A 19,099-nucleotide genomic window follows, 5' to 3' on the forward strand; every position below is an offset into this window, starting at 1 on the left:
CAGACGCTCTAACACCCACATAGGAGGCCATACTTGTACACAGACGCTCTAACGCCCACGTAGGAGGCCATACTTGTACACAGACGCTGTGATGCCCACATAGGAGGCCATACTTGTACCGAGACGCTGTGACGCCCACATAGGAGGCAATACTTGTACCGAGACGCTGTGACGCCCACATAGGAGGCAATACTTGTACCGAAACGCTGTCACGCCCACATAGGAGGCCATACTTGTACACAGACGCTCTAACACCCACATAGGAGGCCATACTTGTACACAGACGCTCTAACGCCCACGTAGGAGGCCATACTTGTACACAGACGCTGTGATGCCCACATAGGAGGCCATACTTGTACCGAGACGCTGTGACGCCCACATAGGAGGCAATACTTGTACCGAGACGCTGTGACGCCCACATAGGAGGCAATACTTGTACCGAAACGCTGTCACGCCCACATAGGAGGCCATACTTGTACCGAGACGCTGTGACGCCCACATAGGAGGCCATACTTGTACTGAGACGCACCTGTCATAGAGATGGAGCGAGCAATAATGGAGTCTAAAGACCAATCAGTATTACAGCTGACAGTGGAGTCTCAGTCCTTGCACAATCGGTCGCACAGATGTGCACCAGGGAAGGGCGTTTGCATAAGCCACAGATGAGCGACCGGTAATAGACGCTGCGGCGGCCACTCGTGTGTCCTCCTCAGGATCAGGCCCTAAATGCTAATTCTACATCTTATGGCCAAGGTGTAATCATGTGAATATGTGTGATGGCGCCGTCACCCAGCGCTATGCCCACAGAACAGGACGGGTGAGCGCAGCGCAGGGATTTATACTAGAGAATAGTAATCACATCTGCAAACTGTACCTGTGGCTGAAAGTCGATGGGCTCCAGACCGCGGCACTCAAACTCCACAATAGTCTTATAGCGGTCAGTGTCTTCAGCCTGAGGACGACACGGAGAGCGATTATATACAACGCCATAACGGGCACAACGCCCAACCGATGAGAGGGAATGATGCCAGCCCCTCACCCCAGGCACTTACATTGTACGGCTGCAGCGAGGATCTCAGGATATCTGTATGGAAATAGATAGAACGTTTATTACACTGCGGCCTCATCATCATCATCATCATCTCTAAGGCAGAAGCAGGGACCAGAGGCTGGCAGGGCATGCTGGGATTTATAGTTAAACAACGATTAGAGGGGCAGCTTGCAGCTGATCGGTAGGAGGAAACTCATTGCCCAGAATTATTAGTAAATACGTTATCTTACGCTAACAGAGATTTCCTGCAACTGGGTAATACTTGTACAAGTTCCTGGTCACCACAACCAGCGCAGGGAGGAGGAATGAGCGCTCACTGGGCGAGGACGAGGACTCCTTCTATAGGTCAGATAGTGGGGACCTGGGTTACATAGGCTGCGTGCCCGGTGTGAGACCATTCTCATCTCTTATTATTACCAACTCGCTTTCCTAAAGCACAGAGACCAGAGCAGGTTATCAATAGTCCTGGCCAGCACCAGCCTCACTAGTATCTGCCCCCGATCTCCCCCCATCTGAGCCACAAGAGGTCCTGCACCACCGCAGTGTACAATATACAGGCAGTGCATGATGGGGGTTGTAGTTTAGTCATCCAGTAGTGTATACATACAGTGCATGATGGGGGTTGTAGTTTAGTCATCCAGCAGTGTATACAGACAGTGCATGATAGGGGTTGTAGTTAGATATCCAGCAGTGTATACAGTCAGTGCATGATGGGGGTTGTGGTTTAGTCATCCAGCAGTGTATACAGACAGTGCATGATAGGGGTTGTAGTTAGATATCCAGCAGTGTATAGACAGTGCATGATGGGGGTTGTAGTTTAGTCATCCAGCAGTGTATACAGACAGTGCATGATGGGGGTTGTAGTCTTCATATCTGCTCAGAGCGGTCAGGAGGAATACGTATAGCTATCCCGTCAGTATATACCTTATATGCAGTGTCAGCACAAAGCACTGTGTAATAAATCCTGGTGTCATTATATAATAAGTATTATTATGACCTCACTGGTTATGCGATAAGTCACTCACCTATGGAGTTCTCCCGCGAGCACAGCTTACACTTCTGCACCATGCTGGCGCTGCTTCTGCCACCTTTCAGGGGCACACTGTCCTGCGTGATAGGATGGAAATGCCGATCAATAGCCAATCTCAGCATGGTGATGTAGCGCCTGGTTCAGAGGTGGACGCAGTACGGATGTTGGGCGATTTGCTGTCCCGCGTGCATTTGTCGCACCGCGCATGTGTCCGTGCAGAGCGGCAGCTGTAATTTCAGGTGGACGCAGGCATAAGTGTAGTGACAATGTACTGGGCGTTCATGGGCGGAGACATGGCGGTGTATTAGTGTAAGCGCGGCGATGGTCGTGTTATAGGAGTGAGGCGGGCGTGAGAGTAACAGTCATTGCGTATACAGGGCTCAGCCGCTCACATAGGAGGCCGTACACAGGAGGAGAACCTGCGCACACGCAGTATTACAGCGTATACAGGGGCTCAGCCGCTCACATAGGAGGCCGTACACGGGCAGAGAACCTGCGCACACGCAGTATTACAGCGTACACAGGGGCTCAGCCGCTCACATAGGAGGCCATACAAGGGCAGAGAACCTGCGCTCACGCAGTTACAGCGTATACAGGGGCTCGTGCGCTCACATAGGATGCCGTACATGGGAGGAGAACCTGCGCAGATGCAGTATTACAGCGTATACAGGGGCTATTTGGCGTCTCAGTCCTTGCACAAGCGGACGCACACCAGAGAAGGGCTAAAGGCGCAGACAGGCAACCGCCAATAAAAGCAGCTGCGGTACTTCTGCGTCACCTTTGAATGAGGCCCATAAGCTTCAAAGCTCAATATAGCGAGAGCTCCGTCCATGTAACTAACCCCAATCACTAATAGTAATCTCCTGCTGAAGGGTGAGCCTGTGCTATGTCGTGTTCGAGTATGGCGTGTTCGAGTATGGCGTGTTCGAGTATGGAAGTGAAGTGATACGTTACAGTGTCAGCAGCTGTAACTGTGTAACGTAGCGTTTAGCATGCAGATCGTTGTGCAAATAAGACGAATTTGGGTAAAAAGACGCACGTAAAAACCCTCAGCTCCTCCGAGTCACACTGAGCTCCGGCGTTGTGTAGCGCACAGAGGATAGATGTATGTGGGCACATCTGTACGTATTTAGTGTAATAGTGTCATGGGGACATTCTGTTACTGTATCACTGACACCGGGGGCATTCTGTTACTGTGTCACTGACACCGGGGGCATTCTGTTACTGTATCACTGACACCGGGGGACATTCTGTTACTGCGTCACTGACACCGGGGACATTCTGTTACTGCATCACTGACACCGGGGACATTCTGTTACTGCGTCACTGACACCGGGGGGCATTCTATTACTGCGTCACTGATACTCACCATCATAGTGATGTACTGCCACTTGTCCGAGACTTCTCCACAGTTTCCACATTTTAGCTACAAAAAAGAAAAAAATTAAAAATGTCTGAAGATCTTAAGATTAAGTTATGTTATAATAAAGTGATAATGCGTTAGGTCAGCGCCATTCACATACATTATTACGTAGAACACGATGCTGTTAGTATCTCTCCTGAGACCTTTCCATGACACTTCAGATTTATAGTGCATCCGCAAAGTATTCGCAGCGCTTCACTTTTTCCACATTTTGTTATGTTACAGCCTTATTCCAAAATGGAATAAATTCATTTTGTCCTCAAAATTCTACACACAATACCCCATAATGACAACATGTAAAAAGTTTGAGATTTTTGTAAATTTCGTTAAAAAAAAAAAAAAAAAAACACTAAGAAATCACATGTACATAAGTATTCACAGCCTTTGCCATGAAGCTCAAAATTTAGCTCAGGGGCATCATGTTTCCACTGATCATCCTTGAGATGTTCCTACAGCTTAATTGGAGTCCACCTGAGGTAAATTTAGTTGATTGGACATGGTTTTGAAAGGCCTATACCCACATGTCAAAGCACAAACCAAGCATGAAGTCCAAGGAATTGTCTGTAGACCACCGGGATAGGATTGTCTCGAGGCACAAATCTGGGGAAGGGTACAGAAAAATATCTGCTGCTTTGAAGGTCCCAATGAGCACAGTGGCCTCCATCATCCATAAAGTGTAGAAGTTCGTAACCACCAGGACTCTTCCTAGAGTTGGCCGGCTGTCTAAACTGAGCGATCGTGGGAGAAGGGCCCTAGTCAGGGAGGTGACCAAGAACCCGATGGCCACTGTCAGAGCTACAGCATTCCTCTGTGGAGAGAGGAGAACCTTCCAGAAGGACAACCATCTCTGCAGCGATCCAATCAGGCCTGTATGGTAGAGTGGCCAGACGGAAACCACTCCTTAGTAAAAAGCACATGGCAGCCCACCTGGAGTTTGCCAAAATGCACCTGAAGGACTCTCAGACCATGAGAGACAGAATTCTCTGGTCTGATGAGACGAAGACTAAACTCTTTGTTTTTGGAGGGAACCAGGCACCGCTCATCACCAGGCCAATACCATCCCTAGAGGGAAGCATGGTGGTGGCATCATCATGCTGTGGGGATGTTTTTCAGCGGCAGGAACTGGGAGACTAGTCAGGATAAAGGGAAAGATGAATGCAGCAATGTACAGAGACATCCTGGATGAAAACCTGCTCCAGAGCGCTCTTGACCTCAGACTGGGGCGACGGTTCATCTTTCTGCAGGACAACGACCTAAACACACAGCCAAGATATCAAAGGAGTGGCTTCAGGACAACTCTGTGAATGTCCTTGAGTGGCCCAGCCTGAGCCCAGACTTGAATCCAACTGAACATCTCTGGAGAGATCCGAAAATGGTTGTGCACCGACGCTTCCCATCCAACCTGATGGAGCTTGAGAGGTGCTGCTAAGAGGAATGGACGAAACTGCCCAAAGATAGGTGTGCCAAGCTTGTGGCATTATATTCAAAAAGACTTGAGGCTGGAATTGCTGCCAAAGGTGCATCAACAAAGTATTGAGCAAAGGCTGTGAATACTTATGTACATGTGATTTCTTAAAGTTGTTTTTTTTAAATGTAATTAGCAAAAATCACAAAAAAATAAAAGTTTACACGTTGTCATTATCGGGTATTGTGTGTAGAATTTTGAGGACAAAAAACAAGAGATATGGTAAGAACTTACATTAGTTATCTCTGTTTCTACGAAGTCCATAGGGTTGACCTTGGGGTATAGGTTGGGAACCATTTCCGGGCACCACGCAGTTAAAGCTTTTAGCTCCCAGGATGCACTGGGTCCACTCTCCCTATAGCCCCGCCCCCAAGCCAGAGGCACCTCAGTTTGTAAGTAGCCAAAGGCCGAAGGAGGAAAGAAAGAGAGAAGACTGGAACACTCAAGAACCATACTCACAGAGAAGGAGACGGGAAAATGGTGACCAGTAACACAGCCAATATGAAGCCAGGTGCGTCAAGGCAGGTGCCCGGTGGACCCTATGGACTTCGTAGAAATAGAGATAACAAAAGGTAAGTTCTTACCATATCTCTTGTTTTCTACTGCAGGGTCCATAGGGGGTCCACAGGGTTGACTTTGGGGATGTCCCAAAACAGTCCTTATAAGGGTGGGGACGCTCCTGTGCTGAGAGGAGAATCAGTCACCCAAAAGGAAGCATCCTGAGAGCCAAAGAAACCAATGCATAGAACCTTAAAAAGTTGTGGACAGAAGACCATGTGGCCACCTAGCAAGGCAGAGCAGCCGATGCGCCACAGCGAGCCGCCCGCAGCCCGAGTTGAATAAGTATCAACCAGAACAGAAAGGCCTAGCCCTTGAAGGATGGACTGGATACCAGAGAGTGGAGCAATTCCACAGCCGAACCGTACTGACATTGCAGAGATCCGCACTCTCAGAAAGTCCAGGCAGAAGGAGAGACCCCAAGCCAGCTGGAAGGAATGCCAGAACTTCTGGAAATCCTAAACACCGGAGTATCGTAGCGACAGGGACGATACCATAAGAATTATGTATGCCACAGTCTGTGGTAGAACCCAGCAAAAGCTGGTCTACGTGCTCTAAACATTTCAATAATGACAGAGCCAGAGAAGCCTTAGGACCACAGTAGGGACATAGTAAAAGACAAACAAGCCAAGTCCAGGGAAAAAACCAAGGACCCTGAGACAACAGGTCCGGATAGTGAAGAGGCAACAACAGAGAATCGATGGGGAGACTCCGAAAAACTAAGTACCAGTGACGTCTGGGGCAATCTGGAGCCACCAGCAGGAAAGCACCTCCGTCTCGATTGAAAACTTCCGAAGACATCGAGGAAGAAGGGATAACGGAGGACACCGGTACACAAAGTGGAAAGTCTACTTCACTGACAATGCGTCACCGAAGGTAGCTTCAGTACCTGTAGTGCTGGACTCTAACACTGATAGCGTGTGATAGAGTCAGACGGCCATGAGGACCACCTCTGGGAGGCCCCCTCTGCTCACTAGGAGTTGAAATCTCCCTTGGAAAACAGATCAGTCCCCGGGAAGCACATTGTGACGGCTGAGGAAGTCCACTTCCCAATGGAGAACTCCTGGAATGAACACTGCAGAGACGGCCGGGAGGAGACCCTCGGATTATATCAGAACGGGTGACATTCCTGTCATTGCTACCTAACGACCAGTGTCTCCTAGATGGAAGCCACTGTTGTGACACTGTCGGACTGAACCTTTTCAGGTTCACCGTGAAGCATGTGTTAGGCCAGAGTGAAGGCCCAAGACAGCCTAAAGTTCCAACAAGTTAATTGGCAGGGTGGAATCGACAGACTTCCAACTGCCCCGAAACGAATGCGGACCAGACACTGTCCTCCAGAGACTGGCGTCCGTAGCAAAGAATACCCTGGACGAGATGGCCATAGCCACCCAGACAGAGACAGACTCGCCTCCGGAGATAGCATCGTCTGAACAGTGATTCAATGGAAAAACTCGTTCCATCTGGAGAGGAGCAGATTATGGAAAGGCCTGTAATGAGAATATTCCACCCTTCCGAAGGTAGACACTCTGGATTTTAGAACGCGCATTACAGAGTGTATAGACATTTGTCGACTGTGTAGACATCCGCGCACTCGAAGTTGAAGAGTGGAGATCTTGCCTTACCCCAGAAGAATTCTCAGGATTCTGAGAATCCCGCAGGGCTCCCAGATGAAGTATACCCTGTGAGGGATGCAGGGAGGACTTTTGCCCCTTTGATTAACCATTTGAGCCTGTGAAGAAGCAAAGGTTAACGTGACATGGTCGCAAAGTACCTCGGTGATCCTGCTAAGAGCAGGAGGCTGTCCAGATACTGGAGTAGTCGGATACACTGAACAGGTGAACTGTCAGAAAATCCATAAATCTGGGAAACCCCGGTGGGGCTGTGGACCGTCTACAGGGCAGAACCCAAAAATTGGAAGTGTTGCTGGGGCACAGCAAACCTGAGCCAACACTGATGAGAGGGCTCCATATGTACACGTAGGTACGTGTCCTGAATATTCAGAGATACTATAAAGTCCCCAGGTTCCAAACATCGGATGATGGCGCATCGGGGACTCCTCCAGAGTCCAGGCACCTTTAGAAACTGGTTCAGGGATTTGAGACAGAGGATAGGCCAATGAGGACCAGTCGGCCCCTGCCCCAGAAAGAAAGTAGAACAACCAGTCCCTCGCTGAGATAGTGAGGCTGGTCTAAATAGCTCTGCTTACCGCAAAGATATATCTTTCTGGATTTGTAAGGCCCTGATCGGGTCTGCAGAACGACCCATGTAACCACACATGTGATGAGGCCGCCTGAGCAATGAGAGGCCGCACCCGTGAGGGACTACAACTCCTACCCTAGCTCCCTGGTGACTTGACACCAGCACTGGGTGAACTGGGAAAGTCGGAATCCCCCAGATGTAGACCTGTCCCGTCAGGCTGAAAGTTTATCCTTAGGTTCAGAAGCAGGGTCGTCTGGAAGTCCTGGCCTGCTCGGAAGCAGATATGGGGGCCTTTGTGGAGGCCAACAACCTATGAAAAAACAGGCCTTTATGCTGACTCTGAGGACAAAAAGACTTAACAGATTTAGTCTGATTGTAGCGGTAGTAGCTGAAGGCGGTAATCCTGTATTAGTGATACTGCCAATGTTGCTACAAACTTGTCAAGGTCAGGAACAAACAAGATCTTCCCCATAGATGGTGTCTGCACCTCTGCTTTCCCAGAGCGCAGCCATAGGGTATAGCGGCGGATACCGTCGCAGCCGAAACCCTGAAGGTTAGGAAACTAGTATCCAATGTAGGTATTCCCATATATGACAACTGCATATCTTATGTGAGCGACAAAAGACATTTGAACCCCAGACGTGTTGGAGGGGAAAAACATTACAAATGCATCAGCCAATATGCAATAGTATTAACCAACCATGCGATAGCCATGTTAGGATGGGCAACAGCCCCTGAAAGCTAGTATATTGATTTCAGGTAAAGTTACCACCTACGGATCCATAGAATCCGTCCAGGCCGGAATGGGAGGCGTAGTAATGCCTGTAGTCCGACGAGTAACATGCAAATCCAACCCAGGAGGTGATTTCTATTACTGGTGATGACCCTCAGGGAATGGGAAACAGGAGGCCAAATCGCTTTTGTGACTCCTCGTATCTGGCGATAACCAGACTCCCGTCCTGAGATCCACCCGCTGGACAGTAACGAGGATCCCCATGTTAAACTGAGGGTGTATGGTACAGGTACAGGATCGACATTCTCTATAACCAGAATGGACCCGGCTACCAGCCCCAAAGCAGAGATAATACTTGAAATCGGCTCCCCCCATGTGAGAGGGAAAGAGCCCAATACAGCCTCCAGTCCACGGCAGAGCCACCAGGGAAGTAACCACAGGGCGTATATTACGCCATTATGTATTTGGTAGAAAACGACATCCACCAGGGTAGCTGTTGTGGTAATCCCTGCAAGGGGAATGACAGACCGTTGTGGTACTGGAGGTAATTCATGTACTGCGAAAAACACCTGCAAGGAGCGATAGTCTGTGTCACAGGAGTAGAGTGCAAGAAACTGCGAGATACCCTGAGTTGAGAAGGGCAGTATGGAGAAGTAACCCCAAGTGAGGTACAACAATGAGGCCCGCCCAGTGATCCGCAATGGAGAGGATCCTGAGAAACAAACCGCCCAAGGGAGTCGTGTTAGGGCCCGGCACCAGATGGCGCCACACACAGAACCCTTTATGAGTCAAATCCTCCGCACTAACACCTGCAGCACATGACTTACAGGAAAGCAAACATAGGTGCAGTATTGCGCTCTATCTCCTGGTCAGACATATCTGACTAACCATCTCGGCGGAAATATTAAGCAGCGCCATACCGGTCCTGACTGATGCTAAGATTAGCTGCAGGGAGCCATTGTCAGCATATGCAACACACAGTACCACCTAACATATGGCAACATGCAGCACGCAACAGTATGTGACAAACCTCACAAACACTGACAAATTATATTATATATATATATATATAATATATATATATATATATATATATATACACACACATACATACAGTCAGGTCCATAAATATTGGGACATTGACAGAATTTTCATATTTTGGCCTCTATTCACCACCACAATGGCTTTGAAATGAAACAAACAAGATGTGATTTATCTGCAGACTTTCAGATTTCATTTGAGGGTAATTACATCCAAATCAGGTGAACGGTGCAGGAATTACAACGGTTTCTATATGTGCCTCCCACTTTTTAAGGGGCCAAAAGTAATGGGACTATCAACTCAAAAGCTATTTCATGGACAGGTGTGGGCTATTCCCTCATTATTTCATTATCAATTAAGCAGGTAAAAGGTCTGGAGTTGATTCTAGGTGTCACATTTTCATTTGGAATCAGTTGCTGTCGACTCTCAATATGAGATCCAAAGAGCTGTCACTATCAGTGAAGCAAGCCATCATTAGGCTGAGAAATCAAACCAAACCCATCAGAGAGATGGCAAAAACATTAGGTGTGACCAAATCAACTGTTTGGAACATTCTTAAAAAGAAAGAACGCACCGGAGAGCTCAGCAACACCAAAAGACCCGGAAGACCACGGAAAACAACTGTGGTGGATGACAGAAGAATTATTTCCCTGGTGAAGAAAAACCCCTTCACAACAGTTGGCCAAATCAAGAACACTCTCCAGGAGGTAGGTGTATATGTGTCAAAGTCAACAATCAAGAGAAGACTTCACAAGAGTGACTATAGAGGGTTCACCACAAGATGTAAACCATTGGTGAGCCACAAAAACAGGAAGACAAGATTAGAGTTTGCCAAACAACATGTAAAAAAGCCATTACAGTTCTGTAACAACATCCTATGGACAGATGAGACAAAGATCAACTTGTACCAGAGTGATGGGAAGAGAAGAGTATGGAGAAGGAAAGGAACTGCTCATGATCCAAAACATACCACCTCATCAGTGAAGCATGGTGGTGGTAGTGTCATGGCGTGGGCATGTATTGCTGCCAATGGAACTGGTTCCCTTGTATTTATTGATGATGTGACTGCTGCCAAAAGCAGCAGAATTAATTCTGAAGTGTTTCGGGCAATATTATATGCTCATATTCAGTCAAATGCTTCAGAACTCATTGGACAGCGCTTCACAGTGCAGATGGACAATGACCCGAAGCCTACTGCAAAAGCAACCAAAGAGTTTTTTAAGGCTATAAAGTGGAATGTTATGCAATGGCCAAGTCAATCCCCTGACCTGAATCCGATTGAGCATGCATTTCACTTGATGAAGACAAAACTGAAGGGTAAATGCCCCAAGAACAAGCAGGAACTGAAGACATTTGCAGTAGAGGCCTGGCAGAGCATCACCAGGGATGAAACACAGCGTCTGGTGATGTCTATGCGTTCCAGACTTCAGGCTGTAATTGCCTGCAAAGGATTTGCAACAAAGTATTAAAAAGTGAAAGTTAGATTTAGGATTGTTTAGTTTGTCCCATTACTTTTGGCCCCTTAAAAAGTAGGAGGCACATATAGAAACCGTTGTAATTCCTACACCGTTCACCTGATTTGGATGTAATTACCCTCAAATTAAATCTGAAAGTCTGCAGGTAAAGCACAACTTGTTTGTTTCATTTCAAAGCCATTGTGGTGGTGAATAGAGGCCACAATATGAAAATTCTGTCAATGTCCCAATATTTATGGACCTGACTGTATATATATGTGAGGTCTCAGAACCAACCTAAGTACTTTAGCAGCATTAGGGCAGATAGTAAAGAAAAGGGATAGATATACACTGACAGGATAGAGAATAAAGCACAGACAGCCAGCACTAGCATAAGTCACATACAATGCATACATATACATACATTATATATATATATATATATATATATATATATACACACACTCACACACACATTACATATAATATACTGCACTATTACACTGCATTCAACTTACCCAGATTCAGTGTCTGGGAAGGCTACAGCGCTGTGTACACTGACCTGATGGTGAGGTACGCAGGGGGACTGGGCTCACTGCCATCTCCGGAGCTCTGCTGCTGCACATAGAAAATGGCGCCTGGAGATCTCAGAAGAAGCGTGGCCCGCGGAGGAAGCAGCTCAGCGACGCCAGACTATAATACTGAAAGACGCGCTGAGCTGAGGGAAGGAGCTGCTACAACAGGGAAGGCTTGCTACCCTGGCCAGCTATTAACCCCCGGGACACCGGCTCCCTGCGCAGATCGCTAAGTCCCTGATGGTGTAGAGGACACACGGGGTATGGGGGGGCCCGCCGCCACTGCCGGTGCCTCCGGTCTGTCCCCAGAGACCGGAGGCATCGGACTGCATTGGAAATGCACGGACCTTACCTGCTCCCCGTGGATCCGGCAGCAGTCCTGGGCGCCCGCAGAGTCCGGTTAGTACAGACTCTGGGGTCCCGCTGAGATCCCCATATCTGTACTGGCGTCTTAGCGCTGGCGGGGTGATGGAGTGGTATCTTGGACGTCCTATGGACAGTCCGACGCTGCCGCTCAGAAGAGTAAAAAGTAAAAATAAAAACTTTGAACTAAAAAAATTTAAATAAAGCCTAAGGGCTGCTAATCAGCCCCCCTGCGATAACGGTGACCCGACTCGAGCCGGGCACCAACTTAAACTGAGGTGCATCTGGCTTGGGGGTGGGGTTATAGGGAGAGTGGACCCAGTGCATCCTGGGAGCTAAAAGCTTTAACTGCGTGGTGCCCGGATTTTAGTTCCCAAACCTATACCCCAAGTTCAACCCTGTAGACCCCCTATGGACCCTGAAGTAGAAATGAATTTATTCCATTTTGAAATAAGGCTGTAACATAACAAAATGTGGAAAAAGTGAAGCGCTGTGAATACTTTCTGGACGCACTGTAAGTTATGGAACATTTTGTGGAACAGATGTGGTTTAGGTGCCGTGGTTACTGAGAATACAGCCTGCGCAATTAATTAACCCCATGCCGTTACCATATATCAGCAGCATTCTCACAACACAAATGGCCTAAACACCAGCTTTATGCTTGAACGCCATTAGGCTGGTTGGTGGATGATAACTACCACCATTGTCATAGTGCTAGCTCAATTATATTATAACAAGCGACCCGCCCCAGCTTCACACCGCAGCAATTTTGAATTTACGGCGATTGTCCAGTGTAACCAAGGTCTTATAAGATTGCCATGTAGATGACATTAGTCGTTTTTCCTCCTGACGTAAACACGAAAAGATTTAGTTATAACGTGGGACACAAAAGGTCCACGTAACGTTGTCCATGAGAAATCAGTCTCCATTACTGTACATCACTTCCAGCAACGTTACTGGTCTGTCCCTGCGCTTTATTTATGTCATACCAAGCCGACCGGGAATTGGACGTATTTGAAACTAAAGAATCATTTTTCACATAAAGGAAATAGAAACGGTAATAAAAGAGGAAAAAGTGAAAGTATCAGTAAAAAGGTCCATTGTTGTGATATTTCTATAATAGTTTAGGCAGCAACAGCCAAGAAAACGCTCGGACGTTCGTTTTTTCATTCACTTGTTTCACTAATATCATCACTGCTCTGCTCCCCTGTGTCATACATTACTGTGATCTACACCTAATCCTTCCCCCCACACATGCTCTATACACTAGTGACATCTACATCACTAATATCATCACTGCTCTGCTCCCCTGTGTCATACATTACTGTGTCCTACACCTAATCCTTCCTCCACACATGCTCTATACACTAGTGACATCTACATCACTAATATCATCACTGCTCTGCTCCTTTGTGTCATACATTACTGTGTCCTACACCTAATCCTTCCTCCACACATGCTCTATACACTAGTGCCAGCTACATCACTAATATCATCACTGCTCTGCTCCCTTGTGTCATACATTACTGTGTCCTACACCTAATCCTTCCCCCACACATGCTCTATATACTAGTGACAGCTACATCACTAATATCATCACTGCTCTGCTCCCTTGTGTCATACATTACTGTGTCCTACACCTAATCCTTCCTCCACACATGCTCTATATACTAGTGACAGCTACATCACTAATATCATCACTGGTCTGCTCCCTTGTGTCATACATTACTGTGTCCTACACCTAATCCTTCCTCCACACATACTCTATACACTAGTGACAGCTACATCACTAATATCATCACTGCTCTGCTCCCTTGTGTCATACATTACTGTGTCCTACACCTAATCCTTCCTCCACACATGCTCTATACACTAGTGACATCTACATCACTAATATCATCACTGCTCTGCTCCCTTGTGTCATACATTACTGTGTCATACACCTAATCCTTCCTCCACACATGCTCTATACACTAGTGACAGCTGTATCACTAATATCATCACTGCTCTGCTCCCTTGTGTCATACATTACTGTGTCCTACAGCTAATCCTTCCTCCACACAAGCTCTATACACCAGTGACATCTACATCACTAATATCATCACTGCTCTGCTCCCTTGTGTCATACATTACTGTGTCCTACACCTAATCCTTCCTCCACACATGCTCTATACACTAGTGACAGCTGTATCACTAATATCATCACTGCTCTGCTCCCTTGTGTCATACATTACTGTGTCCTACACCTAATCCTTCCTCCACACATGCTCTTTACACTAGTGACAGCTGTATCACTAATATCATCACTGCTCTGCTCCCTTGTGTCATACATTACTGTGTCCTACACCTAATCCTTCCTCCACACATGCTCTATACACTAGTGACATCTACATCACTAATATCATCACTGCTCTGCTCCCTTGTGTCATACATTACTGTGTCCTACACCTAATCCTTCCCCCACACATGCTCTATACACTAGTGACACCTACATCACTAATATCATCACTGCTCTGCTCCCTTGTGTCATACATTACTGTGTCCTACACCTAATCCTTCCTCCACACATGCTCTATACACTAGTGACAGCTACATCACTAATATCATCACTGCTCTGCTCCCTTGTGTCATACATTACTGTGTCCTACACCTAATCCTTCCCCCACACATGCTCTATACACTAGTGACAGCTACATCACTAATATCATCACTGCTCTGCTTCTTTGTGTCATACATTACTGTGTCCTACACCTAATCCTTCCCCCACACATGCTTTATACACTAGTGACAGCTCCATCACTAATATCATCACTGCTCTGCTCCCTTGTGTCATACATTACTGTGTCCTACACCTAATCCTTCCTCCACACATGCTCTATACACTAGTGACATCTCCATCACTAATATCATCACTGCTCTGCTCCCTTGTGTCATACATTACTGTGTCCTACACCTAATCCTTCCTCCACACAAGCTCTATACACCAGTGACATCTACATCACTAATATCATCACTGCTCTGCTCCCTTGTGTCATACATTACTGTGTCCTACACCTAATCCTTCCTCCACACATGCTCTATACACTAGTGACAGCTGTATCACTAATATCATCACTGCTCTGCTCCCTTGTGTCATACATTACTGTGTCCTACAGCTAATCCTTCCTCCACACAAGCTCTATACACCAGTGACATCTACATCACTAATATCATCACTGCTCTGCTCCCTTGTGTCATACATTACTGTGTCCTACACCTAATCCTTCCTCCACACATGCTCTATACACTAGTGACAGCTGTATCACTAATATCATCACTGCTCTGCTCCCTTGTGTCATACATTACTGTGTCCTACACCTAATCCTTCCTCCACACATGCTCTTTACACTAGTGACAGCTGTATCACTAATATCATCACTGCTCTGCTCCCTTGTGTCATACATTACTGTGTCCTACACCTAATCCTTCCTCCACACATGCTCTATACACTAGTGACATCTACATCACTAATATCATCACTGCTCTGCTCCCTTGTGTCATACATTACTGTGTCCTACACCTAATCCTTCCCCCACACATGCTCTATACACTAGTGACACCTACATCACTAATATCATCACTGCTCTGCTCCCTTGTGTCATACATTACTGTGTCCTACACCTAATCCTTCCTCCACACATGCTCTATACACTAGTGACAGCTACATCACTAATATCATCACTGCTCTGCTCCCTTGTGTCATACATTACTGTGTACTACACCTAATCCTTCCTCCACACATGCTCTATACACTAGTGACAGCTACATCACTAATATCATCACTGCTCTGCTCCCTTGTGTCATACATTACTGTGTCCTACACCTAATCCTTCCCCCACACATGCTCTATACACTAGTGACAGCTACATCACTAATATCATCACTGCTCTGCTTCTTTGTGTCATACATTACTGTGTCCTACACCTAATCCTTCCCCCACACATGCTTTATACACTAGTGACAGCTCCATCACTAATATCATCACTGCTCTGCTCCCTTGTGTCATACATTACTGTGTCCTACACCTAATCCTTCCTCCACAAATGCTCTATACACTAGTGACACCTACATCACTAATATCATCACTGCTCTGCTCCTTTGTGTCATACATTACTGTGTCCTACACCTAATCCTTCCCCCACACATGCTCTATATACTAGTGACAGCTACATCACTAATATCATCACTGGTCTGCTCCCTTGTGTCATACATTACTGTGTCCTACACCTAATCCTTCCTCCACACATACTCTATACACTAGTGATAGCTGTATCACTAATATCATCACTGCTCTGCTCCCTTGTGTCATACATTACTGTGTCCTACACCTAATCCTTCCTCCACACATGCTCTATACACTAGTGACAGCTGTATCACTAATATCATCACTGCTCTGCTTCCTTGTGTCATACATTACTGTGTCCTACACCTAATCCTTCCTCCACACATACTCTATACACTAGTGACATCTACATCACTAATATCATCACTGCTCTGCTCCTTTGTGTCATACATTACTGTGTCCTACACCTAATCCTTCCCCCACACATGCTCTATATACTAGTGACAGCTACATCACTAATATCATCACTGCTCTGCTCCTTTGTGTCATACATTACTGTGTCCTACAGCTAATCCTTCCTCCACACAAGCTCTATACACTAGTGACAGCTACATCACTAATATCATCACTGCTCTGCTCCCTTGTGTCATACATTACTGTGTCCTACACCTAATCCTTCCTCCACACATGCTCTATACACTAGTGACACCTACATCACTAATATCATCACTGCTCTGCTCCCTTGTGTCATACATTACTGTGTCCTACACCTAATCCTTCCTCCACACATACTCTATACACTAGTGACATCTACATCACTAATATCATCACTGCTCTGCTCCTTTGTGTCATACATTACTGTGTCCTACACCTAATCCTTCCCCCACACATGCTCTATATACTAGTGACAGCTACATCACTAATATCATCACTGGTCTGCTCCCTTGTGTCATACATTACTGTGTCATACACCTAATCCTTCCTCCACACATGCTCTATACACTAGTGACAGCTACATCACTAATATCATCACTGCTCTGCTCCCTTGTGTCATACATTACTGTGATCTACACCTAATCCTTCCCCCCACACATGCTCTATACACTAGTGACACCTACATCACTAATATCATCACTGCTCTGCTCCCTTGTGTCATACATTACTGTGTCCTACACCTAATCCTTCCTCCACACATGCTCTATACACTAGTGACAGCTACATCACTAATATCATCACTGCTCTGCTCCCTTGTGTCATACATTACTGTGTCCTACACCTAATCCTTCCTCCACACATGCTCTATACACTAGTGACAGCTACATCACTAATATCATCACTGCTCTGCTCCCTTGTGTCATACATTACTGTGTCCTACACCTAATCCTTCCCCCACACATGCTCTATACACTAGTGACAGCTACATCACTAATATCATCACTGCTCTGCTCCCTTGTGTCATACATTACTGTGTCCTACACCTAATCCTTCCTCCACACATGCTCTATACACTAGTGACAGCTATATCACTAATATCATCACTGCTCTGCTCCCTTGTGTCATACATTACTGTGTCCTACACCTAATCCTTCCCCCACACATGCTCTATACACTAGTGACATCTACATCACTAATATCATCACTGCTCTGCTCCCTTGTGTCATACATTACTGTGTCCTACACCTAATCCTTCCTCCACACAAGCTCTATACACCAGTGACATCTACATCACTAATATCATCACTGCTCTGCTCCCTTGTGTCATACATTACTGTGTCCTACACCTAATCCTTCCTCCACACATACTCTATACACTAGTGACAGCTACATCACTAATATCATCACTGCTCTGCTCCCTTGTGTCATACATTACTGTGTCCTACACCTAATCCTTCCTCCACACATGCTCTATACACTAGTGACATCTACATCACTAATATCATCACTGCTCTGCTCCTTTGTGTCATACATTACTGTGTCCTACACCTAATCCTTCCTCCACACATGCTCTATACACTAGTGACAGCTGTATCACTAATATCATCACTGCTCTGCTCCCTTGTGTCATACATTACTGTGTCCTACAGCTAATCCTTCCTCCACACAAGCTCTATACACCAGTGACATCTACATCACTAATATCATCACTGCTCTGCTCCCTTGTGTCATACATTACTGTGTCCTACACCTAATCCTTCCTCCACACATGCTCTATACACTAGTGACAGCTGTATCACTAATATCATCACTGCTCTGCTCCCTTGTGTCATACATTACTGTGTCCTACACCTAATCCTTCCTCCACACATGCTCTTTACACTAGTGACAGCTGTATCACTAATATCATCACTGCTCTGCTCCCTTGTGTCATACATTACTGTGTCCTACACCTAATCCTTCCTCCACACATGCTCTATACACTAGTGACATCTACATCACTAATATCATCACTGCTCTGCTCCCTTGTGTCATACATTACTGTGTCCTACACCTAATCCTTCCCCCACACATGCTCTATACACTAGTGACACCTACATCACTAATATCATCACTGCTCTGCTCCCTTGTGTCATACATTACTGTGTCCTACACCTAATCCTTCCTCCACACATGCTCTATACACTAGTGACAGCTACATCACTAATATCATCACTGCTCTGCTCCCTTGTGTCATACATTACTGTGTCCTACACCTAATCCTTCCCCCACACATGCTCTATACACTAGTGACAGCTACATCACTAATATCATCACTGCTCTGCTTCTTTGTGTCATACATTACTGTGTCCTACACCTAATCCTTCCCCCACACATGCTTTATACACTAGTGACAGCTCCATCACTAATATCATCACTGCTCTGCTCCCTTGTGTCATACATTACTGTGTCCTACACCTAATCCTTTCTCCACACATGCTCTATACACTAGTGACATCTCCATCACTAATATCATCACTGCTCTGCTCCCTTGTGTCATACATTACTGTGTCCTACACCTAATCCTTCCTCCACACAAGCTCTATACACCAGTGACATCTACATCACTAATATCATCACTGCTCTGCTCCCTTGTGTCATACATTACTGTGTCCTACACCTAATCCT

General features: G+C 46.3%; 1 protein-coding gene across 1 annotated transcript in view; it reads right to left on the reverse strand.

Moving 5' to 3' along the window:
• The window catches only part of CZIB (CXXC motif containing zinc binding protein), a 90,638-nt gene that overhangs the window by 21,756 nt on the left and 49,783 nt on the right, over nt 1-19,099 (reverse strand). Inside the window, exons 3-6 of the mRNA XM_088465556.1 lie at nt 3,451-3,507; nt 2,077-2,158; nt 1,053-1,084; nt 875-952 (exon numbers count right to left, since the gene is read on the reverse strand). Coding sequence (XP_088321682.1) covers nt 875-952; nt 1,053-1,084; nt 2,077-2,158; nt 3,451-3,507 — 249 coding nt within the window. The remainder of the gene's footprint in view (nt 1-874; nt 953-1,052; nt 1,085-2,076; nt 2,159-3,450; nt 3,508-19,099) is intronic.

This window comes from Taudactylus pleione, unplaced genomic scaffold (assembly GCF_031769625.1).
Source record: "Taudactylus pleione unplaced genomic scaffold, aTauple2 ptg001992l, whole genome shotgun sequence".
NCBI lineage: Eukaryota > Metazoa > Chordata > Amphibia > Anura > Myobatrachidae > Taudactylus > Taudactylus pleione.